This window comes from Parasteatoda tepidariorum, chromosome 10, assembly GCF_982258835.1.
Source record: "Parasteatoda tepidariorum strain Cologne lab strain chromosome 10, Ptep-v5.0, whole genome shotgun sequence".
Classification (NCBI taxonomy): Eukaryota; Metazoa; Arthropoda; class Arachnida; order Araneae; family Theridiidae; genus Parasteatoda; species Parasteatoda tepidariorum.
The window spans coordinates 9,022,542-9,033,741 of record NC_141764.1 but is presented as its reverse complement, the minus strand read 5'-3'; the positions used below and the strand labels follow the sequence as shown (position 1 = coordinate 9,033,741).

Sequence of the window (11,200 nt, the reverse complement as noted above, 5' to 3'; positions counted from 1 at the left end):
TAAAATTGAAATTAATTTAGCTATATTGATAACAAAAAACTTAGTGGAAGAACCAAGTAAGTGACATTTTAAGGAGGAAAAAAGAAGTTGTGTCCGAATTATTTTATTACCAATTTTATTAGAAGGTAGGGGTAATAATTCTTTGCTTTATTAAATTTACCACTGCCTAATTTTAAATGAAATCAAGCGAGCATGTTAAAAATGCATATGGATTGATTAGTTATGTTAAAATAAAAGTGAAACCAAAAACTGTTCTTTTGAATTAACCCCTTGGTATATGCAGACGTCTGGGAGACGTCATTTGTTTCTTATGTCAAAACAATAATTGACGTGTCTCAGACGTCTTCAACACCGAGATGCCAACTTGCTCGGACAGCAACTAAATATTTCAAAGTGGTAGTTTATCAATTGTGATTCTTGGTTTATTAAATTCAATTTAGTATATTTTTACCCACCACTATTTCTAAATAATTCGTAGGCTTATATAATTCACCACTTTATAGTAGTTATGTCATGCAATACCTTTTAAAAAGCAAGCGAAAATAGTCAAATAATTGCAAAATTTAGTTTGTGGTTATTTAACTTTTTTTTTATATATATATATTTATTATTTTGGGGTGTCAGCTAGTTTGTTTATAAAAAAAATTTAAAACAAATTGTTGAGATAATGCCTTGAAAAATATTTGTGCAACTGCAATTGCAGCAATTTTCTAGAGCTTATTTAAAACATTCCGTTATTTCTAAAGTTTTAAAAAAGAAAAACAATGCAAGAAAAATCTTAATTTAACCAAATTGTTAGTAGGATAAATGATAATATATTGCTATTACCAATTCAATTTTTAGAAAATTTGAATTCTTCATTTGCGTGAATTTAATGTTAACAATGTAAAATATTTTTTGAGTAGCAATATAGTTTGAAAAGTATTTACATCATTTATTTTTATTACTATTTAAATTTTCATTATATTAATTTTAAAAAATTAACTAATCATAAAAAAATTTTTTAAATTTATTTAAAAAAAAACTACTATAAAGGGTGGTTTAAAAATTTATGTCAAAAAAGTAAAGTTAGGTAGAAAAAAATTTATTAAGCCTATTTCATAAAAGAATGTGCGTGTGGAAATACTATTTTAAGCCGATAGAGAGCGCTGTTGTTTACAAATGTTTCTTGCTTGCAAAGTTAGTGTTACCTTCTTTGGAGCAGCTATTGTTAAATGTTCACAAATCATTTTTACAAGCTTTGAATCTTTCTCCTGACCAAACTATGGGAATCATTATTCCCAGATTGCGACTGACCTCTATATTTTGGGGGTCAAAAACCCAAATCTGTTGAAAAAAAAAGGTATGTTTATTCAGAGGAAGTACGTTTTTGTGTCCGATTTCGTAACTTAAAATATCGTCTGCACTTATTAATTAGCATATTTGAGGTCAAACCTTCGAGTTATTAAGATTGATCCTAGAACATGAATATCCAATAATTAGCATGACGCTGCAAGGCCTATATATCTGTAAGAGGGGGCAATACCCTTTTTTATTACTCTGCAACGAGTGTTATTCACAATCATGCATGTGTATTACAATTGTTGAATGGTTATCTGTTTTGTATTGTATCAATAAATGTAGATATCAAATTTCATTAAAAATCAGTTCAGTAGTTCTAGAGATAATCGACTAAGTCTGCAAATTCTCCTAATTTCTAACACCAGTGTACAGGGTAACAAAAAAATATAGGGATCATTTTTGAATGCTTTTATTTCCAAAATTTATTTCATAAATTCGGCGATTATTCTCATTTTGTCGTCCTTCGGCATAATAGATTTGTCTACAACGCTTCGGACATGATTTTAAAGCCAGCAAAATTTTTTCCTGAGGGATTTTCTTCACCTCTTCTCTAATAGCTCTTTGAAGGCTTCTCAATGTAGAAATTCTTCGCTTATTCAGTTTGTTTTTCAGATGTCCCCATAGGAAATAGTCGTATGGTGATGCATCAGGACTGTTTAGAATCCATTGTTCTGGTCTCAGGAATTGCACTTGCTGATCTGTTAGGAATTTCTGGGTGACCATAGATGCATGCGATGGGGCAGAGTCCTGATGGAACACAGAATTACCATTAGGGTACAATCTGCTGTAATCATCCTTAAGAAAGGGCTTTAGTATCTTCTGTATGTAATACTCAGAATTTATTTTGGGTCCCAGGTTTCACAAACCGAGGTTTGGTCACACCATGGGCGGATATGCCCATCCAAACCATTGCGCCTTTGGGATGAGGCACCGTGGTTGACGGTGTCAAGTCTCGCCTGTTCTGCCCACGGCTAAGATATTGAACTTCAGATTTAGCATTGATATCAGATGGATGGATCCAAGCTTCATCAGTTGTAACGAACTTTTGCCATCGATCCTTACGGAGAAGCTTGTAGAGAGGCTATGAGCGTTGCCTCCTAATCTGCACCGATCTCTCACTTAAATGATGATATTCAGGTTTTTTATGGCATTTTTTTCTTCAACTTTTGCTTTAGTTGGTAGCTTACAACTTGCTGATTCACGTTAAGAGCTTTAGCCATGCTTGCCTGTGATGGTGGATTCGGTTTTGATGTCATTTTATGAAACTTCTGCAAATCTGATTTCTTCAATTTGCTTGGCCGTCCACCTCTTCTTGGTTTTGCATCGATCCGAGTTTTGAATTCTTGATGCGACTGATATGGGTGAGTGAATTCGCAATACCTTTCTTTTTAAAATGGGTTTGTATAATCCTGTGGCTCCATTGAAGTTCTAAAAATGCTTGTACTTGACCAATTAGCTTTTTGTCAAATTTCTTCAAAGGCGTTTTTGTGATTTTATGAAATAGTATTGCAATTGAAAGTTTAATAGCAGAGCTTTAGATCAGTATGCTATATATGTAAAAAGGTTTTAAAACTTTAATGGTAGATAACTACAAAAGTGATCCCTATACCTTTTTTGTTACCCTGTATTTATATTTTTCTTGATACACATTTACTTTAATAGCACTTTAAAAAAATAACATTTGCAATTACTGTATAATAAAAAGTATTTTGATATTTCATTGTTTTTTTTTATTATTACCAAAAACAACTCCAATTCTTAAGTCAAGTTTTGAGGTTATGGAGCTCAATATTTATTCTTTTTATTAACATTTCATACAGACGAAGTGTAATTTAGAAGGAAAAAAAACAAAAAAACAAAGCAATACATTTTTAAGACCTGCTTGTTTCTGAAAATATTTACTCATTTTAAAGATGAATCTTGTAATGTTTACCATCTTTGGCTTCAAAAGAAATGATAATATCAACAGTTTTCATAATTGTTTAAAATATTCAATTCTTAAAAATGTTGCCTTTTTTTTAAAAAGTGGACACTGTTAAAAATGTTACAGCAGGTCACTGGACAATACCAAAATTTTCTAATTTTATCTTACAGTGAAGCAGGATTGGTGAAAATTTATTAAAAAACAAAAAGTAAGTAAAAAACCGGAAACAGTAGTGCATACCTGACAACATAGGAGAAATAAAATAACGGATATTTTTCTAACCGACCCAATTTTGAGTTTACGACTACTGATGTTCAACTCTGTAGCCTTGTAATTTTGAACCCAATTCAGAAGACAAGGGAATTCCTGGATCAATTATGGGGAGAAATTTGCCCTTGTGGAAGACTTTTTGATGGAACTAACCTGCATTTGAGTTGCATGGAGAGGAAACCTACGAAAACCTCTTACATTTAGCCTGACAACAAAGGAACTTTATCCCGTGATCCGTCTACCACTGAGGATATTTCAAGTCAGCACTGTGCAAGCTGGATGCAGAATGCGTTATCCCCTGAGCCATCGCGGTTCGACTTAAACAATTAACACTCAACATACTGCAGTACTGGCATTAGCACCATCTGTTGAAGAATAAAAGAAGTATTTTTGCCATCAGTGGATATTTCAACACCAATTTTTTTTTAATTTCTTCAACAAATACGAAGAAATTTGAGAATGTACAGGTAAACAGGAGATAGTTGTAAAATACAGGAGTCTTTGTTGAACAACAGGGGACTTGACAGGTATGGGAGTGGATAGAATAAACAGTATGCAGCAATAGGTAAGAAAAATAATAAATAAATCCTATAAATACAGCATGATTGTAATAAATGAAACAAAATATTTTATTTTAAAAGAAAATTTTATTTTTCTACAAAAAGTCTCACGATAAATATAAACTTCATTGACAAGGCACAAACACATACACACAAGTGCAATAAGGAACATCTTCTGGATGGATTAGTAGTAGTTATACATACACTTTTCATAAATAAAATTGCAGAATCCCTAAAATCTATTTTCATGTGTAAATTACCCGTTTTTATTTTATTTTTTGCTTTTCTCAAGCATTAACAACAACTTTCAATTGTTGATTCATTCTAATTGAACATTTAAATGCATTTGTTTAACTAAAAACATCATAAAATCATTGGAATAATGAAATATATATATTGTCGTAGAAAACTGCCACAATTTAAGATTTATTCAAATTCAACTTTTTCTTCTCCATTGAAACTACTGATACAAAATAATAAATGAAGTGGCCACAAACAATGAGAAAAAAAAATTCCAGTTTGATTTTCTCAAATTTACCTGATTTCTGTAATTGTTAACTTAAATTTAAATGTTAATTTTTCAGTGCTTGTACATAAAATAAATTACATTATTTTCTTATACGTAAAATATATTACAGAACACTTTTACTTATCTGGAAAAAAAATTACCCGTGTTTTCCCTGTACATATTACACACAATATGTTGAAAGGAAATTACTATTACTGTGCTCTTGTGTGAGCTACATTGGCCTAACTATATTTATTAGTTTTAATTGTTGGAAAAACAGCTGTACATATATAAATAATGCTATAGTAAATTAAATAGTTTAGTACAGTTGAAATATCATCCTTCAATATCCAATCGATTACACATTTAGTGTTCACCATTTTTTAAAAGACAAAAATAAGAAACAAATTCCCTGTATTTCTAAAGAAAAATTCTGAATTCCTTGCATTTTTTCTGATATTTTAGGTGATTTTTAAATTCCCTGTTCTCTACTGTGGAGTAGCAACCCTGTTATAATTTAAGTTGAAAATAAATATCATAAAACGCATTACTAAAATAACTAATTAAATAAGCACATTATATGAGGTAAAAAGCAGCAGTAAGATATAATGGATGCCAGATTTATTTATTTTCTAATTTTTTTTATTTTTAAATTTGACTTTTAGGTATTTTAAAATTGAATTAATTCCTTTTTGCCGATATTTTGTTAGTTTAATTAAAATTCACTGACATTTCATTTCCAAAATTGAAAAAAGTTTCCAAACTTTTCCTTGTTTAGTGGCCATTCGGAAATAATACTAATACGTATACTTAATCAGGGTGCGTAGCCAGATTTTTCAACAAAAAATAAGCACCTTTTAAGTACTTTTTAAGCACTCAAAAAATATTTTTAATCACTTTCCAAAAAAAAATCATTATTAGGATCTGTGAGTTAAGAAATTTTTTTTCCTATCGTTTAAAGTTCTTAAGTTATAAACATAAAATCAATAAAATTCAAAAACTTTACATAATCATGATAAAATAACTAGTTTCTGATAAATATTGCAGAGAAAAGTGTGAAAATAATGCATTTTATGTAATTTAAAATGACAATCGACAAGCCAAAGAAAAAAAAAGAAAGAAAATTAAGCACTTTTTACAAACCCCAAATAAAAAATGCACCTTTAAGGGCTTTCAAAAAACGTAAATCAAAAATAAGCACCTGAAAGCACTTTTTAAAAACGCTACGCACCCTGTTAATGTAAAATGCTGGGTTTCAATAACCAAACTAAGCATAAAAAACTCCGAGAAAAGTCTTAAAATAGAAATTCCTAATACAATACTACACATTAGGGATTCTTTAAATTTACATAGGTGCATAAAAATATCAATTGAACAGTATAAACATACTCATATCAAATATAGAAACATACAAGAGAAATATATATTAAAAAAAACGTTCTCTAGAAAATATCTGTTAAAAAATGGACGGTTGTCAAATGCATGCACACCCTCAAGATTTTGGCATTAACTTCTTTTAAAGTAAATTATAAAAAGCACACAGTTCACAAATGTCTTAGATTCATATAGATATATATTCTGTAACTAAAATTATAGAAATAATGACAAAATAATAAAAATAAATTAAATTAAAATATTGTTATTTAAAAGTTATCAAATTTAAGTGATTAAGTTATTAGTAAAGAAAAAAGGTTGAAAATATATCATGAGAAAAAGTTTTCACAACTCCAACTTCAGTTCAGGTATTCTGTTAAACAAACAATAAATAAATAAAAAAAGAAAGTAGTTTTTAAGAGTGGCGTGATGGAATGTGGTCAGCACTCAACAGTATGTGTGTAAATGAATTCATGAAATGTAAAATAGATGTATAAACTTAGAAAATCATAAATATATTTAAATATTGCAAACATTTAAAAAAGCATTCCTTTAATGACAATATTTTTTTATGCATTATGCATAAATATTTTAAAATAAACTGTTTTTTATCTAAATAAAATTTCTTAAAAAAAAAACACAGTTTTTTATAACTAAAAAATTTTTTTTCCAGAACTATTTGTAAACTTGAAGGCTTAATTTTAAAAACAAATTTAAGACTTCATTTAGCATTAGCTTTAAAAAATGTAATGAATATTGAAATAATTGAGTAAGCAAATTTTAAATATACCGTTACAGCAAAAATAATTACAAATTCACTCAAAATTAATAAATATTTTTACGAATGCAGTTAAAGACAATAAAAATAGTTAAAGATAATGTTATACATAAGATAAAAATCAATTATTGCACATCATTAACAAAGCTGCTTAGAACTTAACTGTAATTGAGAAGAGGAACAATTTTTCTGATCAATTAATTGTAGCCTCTTACAAAACTGGCTTTCAATAAATCAAAATTTTCCATTTTGAAACGTTCTGCAACAATCAGAATGCACATTATTGTTGAAAAACTTCTCAATGTATATAATATTAAAAAACTGCAAAAATAATTCATGAATTTTGTGTTTATAAAATTACAAATATATATTTAGATTCATTGATCAATTTAATCAATCAACTTTGGAAGTACTTACCTTTCAAATTTAAATTAGTTTAAGAACAGTTGTATAAATGAAAAATTAACATAAATGTAAATTTTCTTAAAACAACATTAATTTGCTTGTAAGTTGCGATTACTTTATGCAAATTGTGTTTTTTTTTACACTAACAATGATGGAAAAAGTAATAATTAACTTAGTAATTGAAACTAAAGAAAGAAAAGCAAAAACAATAAATCTCTGAAAAGTGTCATCCCTAAATAAAAATTAATCACTGATACAGTAAAGAAAAACTATTTACAAGAAATCACATAAAAATGAGAAACAGAAAAAATATAAATTTTACATCTCATTATTTATACTAGTAAGAAAAACCAAAAATATCCCATAATAATAGTTTAACCATTTAACATAATACTTATAGAGTAAATTATATCATATTTTAAAATCATTTATTAACTTAATAAGTAAAATTTTGATTTTAAACATTGCACACGAAAATTAAACTAAAATATTTTAACAGTAACATAGCTTATAACACTTCAAAATTATAATACTTTTCTAGTTTTGCTTTGATTTAACCTTTGGGTTAAAAAAAAAAAAGAATAATAGAAAAAACTAAAAACTATAGCTTCAAAAGATAATTTCTTAATCAGGTTCGAAAGTTTAATAAAAATATATAACAGGTACTAATAGAAGCAGAATGGGGTGGAATTCAAATGCGTAAATTTGAAACAAATTAAAAATTTATGCTAAAAATAAATATCTGTAATGAAATAAACATGTAGTCACATGTTTTTAGCTTTAATGATCTAATTATTTCATCACAGGCTTTAGCAATCGGTAGTACAGAGTAAGAAGTAAAACAAAATAGTACTTTCTTAATGCCACAAAACTTTTCATTTATCATGACTAAAATTTTGAAATGAAACTTATTATGTTTTATTGATATAGATGTTTAAGAATAGAATTAAACTTATCGAAAAATAAGAGTCAATGTAAGATAGCTAATTATTAATATAACCTTTCAATAAAAACTTTTTAAAAAAATATGAAGGTCTCGAAAGACTTTCTACAATAATACAAATGCAAAGTATGTAATTTAAACAAATGATAATTTACCTGGGATTTTCACTAAAAACTATTCAATAGTTGTAATAACAAGATGAAGACATAATTTTTAAAAAAAGAGAGATTAATATCCATAAAAAAATCTAAATTCAATTTAAAGACATACATTTTCATGTTTGAAAAATTATTTCAGGACTTTATCTTCAAGTTATTAGTAAGTTTTTATTTATTTGCACAAATTTTGTTCAACTGGTTTAAAATTACATACATACATACATATATATATATGATTTATATTAACAAAATGATTAAAAAACACATACACACAACCGAATATTTAAAAACACAATACATAAACAAAACTCTCACCCAGTTATAAAAATTTATATCTAAAATATAACATTTTTCTCATTGAGCAATTGTATTTGAATAAAATTACACAGATTACCTAACATGTATTGCATTAACTAACACAAAAAAAAGCCATAAAAAGAGGCCACAGTAGTGTTTTTCAAATAAATTGTAACATATAACCCTTAAAACGAAACATTTTTCTGAACAGATCATTTAAACAAGATGATACAGAGATATATTGCCTCCAATCAATTATACAAATTTCACCTTTAATTTACAACACAACATATAAAATAAGTACACAAACAAAAAAAGGGACTTGATGCAAGAACTAAATAAGTCTAGCTCATTGTTTCTCAAGTGCCAACACCTTAAATTTTTTATTTATTCAATAAGGATCTCACTTCAACAGAGCTTACCTTCATACCTAGGATTAAAATTGGATTCAATCAATCCAAGCTAAAACTGAAAAATCTTTGCACAAAAGCAATTTTACTGTTATGTGAAACTACATTGTGAGTATTAGTAGTAAAGTTTTAAGTAATTGATTTGACACAACTAGAACTGACATGTTAGTTAGCACAGGGTTGCCACAGAAAAAAAAATTAACAAAATAGTTGCTTCCAGTAGCCTAAACCATGAAAATAGTAGCCTAAAATTATGAAAATAGTTGCTTAAATAAGAACAAAATTTTTTCAGTAATATGACTAAAATTTTATTAAACGACTTCATTGTAATATACCATGATCCATTTCGCCAAGTTGACAGCCAATATGATAATATTTAAATAAATGTTAATGTTCTAGCACTAAATTTTTATATTAAAAAAATCAGTATATTTGCAGAACATTAAATACTTTTAAATGCTAGTATTAATGCAGAAAAATAAGTTTTTGTTAAAAAAAAACACTCTTTCTATTAATTTTCCCTTTGACATAATTTTTCCTTTCATCAATAATTGATTTAGCAAAAATATATATTGAAAAAGTAATTACTAAAATTCGAAATTTATGCCTCATAGTATCATATTAAAAATTGGGTTCTTTAAAATCATGCAGAGTTTCGTAGCAATAATTGTTGAAAAGGCGATTGAGAAACAAAATAGATTCACAATGGAACCTTTGCAAGTTGAGCGCATTAAAAAGTGATCAAGCAAAAGTGAATAAAAAGTGACTCAAATATGCAATTCAATATTTTTTTTATTTTTCAGGAAAAAAAAATTCATTACGTTCAGAAGCTACCGCGGGCCACAGGTTGTCAACCCAATTTATGCTTAAAAAAACATTGCTAGGAGCACAGAAAAGTCTCCCTTTCCTGAAAATAGTTGCTTTTATAGCCTTTTCAGGCAAAAAAAAGTAGCCATAGTTGCCTCAGGTAGAAAATGGTTGAAATTAGTTGCATTTTAGTCACCTATGGCAACCCTGTTAGTAACAATCAGATTAAATTGACTTTTTTTAAAATTAATTTTCTAATTGCTTGTATTTTTTATGTATTACCTACACATAATTTGGTTTCGCTACTTTGCTATTTGAACAACAAAACTAATATTTGAATTAAAATATATTTTAATTATAAGTTTAGGATCCAAATATTTTTCATTGTATGTAAATGATCCAAAACAAACTGGTGACGCTGTTCACTAGTGACACAATTTCCTATGTGTAAGGATTATGGTTCATATTAATAACGGTCCACTGAAATATTTCACTTGGCCTTTAATGGTTGAGAAACTACCTTAGTTAGTGCACAATTGTAACGCCTCGTTTGTGGAAATAAAGATGGGAAAAACTATACAAACCTTTAGTCCTTTAGGCTCTCACTAACAATTTGAGACTTATTTTGTTCATGCACCAAGCCTGACAAAATCAATATAGCCTACCTTAAATATTGCCCATTCAATGAGCTAATTCCAGTACCTGATTGAAAGAAAAATAATTTATCTTATGATTGAAAAAGTGATTTTAAGACAATTTTTCATCAACCTAAACACACACAAACAAAAATCACATAAATTGCAAGAAAAACAAATAAACAGGTAAAATTTGTTTTTGTAAAAATTAGCTCAGCAGCTCACTCATTACTATAGCTATGCTACAATAAAGTTATTAAAAAAAAAATAAGTACATTTTTTCTCTTTTAAATAGCAACACGCACATAAAACATAATCTATAGAAAATATCAGATCTATAATTTTAGCAGATAAAATCATTTTTGATTGAAAAACCAACTCATGTTATTAAAAATAATAACATTCATTCCATGTGTATGCAGAATTCTGTTTTTAAAATAAAACTTTTTAAAAAAAAAATATATATGTCATGTTTTAGACATTTTTAAATTACTTCAAGCAGTGCCTGTGACATAAACATGCAATCCATTATAATGAAGGTGAATATTGTAGTGAAAAGATGCCCATTAAAATCAAATAAACTGAATTGTCTAGAGGAAGAATACCACAACAAATAATGCAGCAAACAGAGTGTGGAATTTGAGAGTATTCCTGCTGGAATCCGATCTGTACAGATCTACACCACAGGCTGGAGGACAAATAACGTTGGGTGTCTCTGAAAAGAAAGATTTTAAAGATTTTAAAGAATTTCAAGTAACTAAGAAAATAGAAAATAAAATAAATTCAAAAT

At 27.7% G+C, this 11,200-nt stretch overlaps 1 protein-coding gene across 1 annotated transcript in view; it reads right to left on the bottom strand.

Annotated features, from left to right (window-relative positions):
* Window positions 1-7,719: 7,719 nt before the first annotated feature.
* Window positions 7,720-11,200, bottom strand: part of LOC107447591 (lachesin) — a 34,120-nt gene continuing 30,639 nt past the window's right edge. Inside the window, exon 7 of the mRNA XM_087153613.1 lies at window positions 7,720-11,125. Within this exon, the coding sequence (XP_087009739.1) occupies window positions 11,001-11,125 (125 nt within the window). The 3' untranslated portion in view covers window positions 7,720-11,000. The remainder of the gene's footprint in view (window positions 11,126-11,200) is intronic.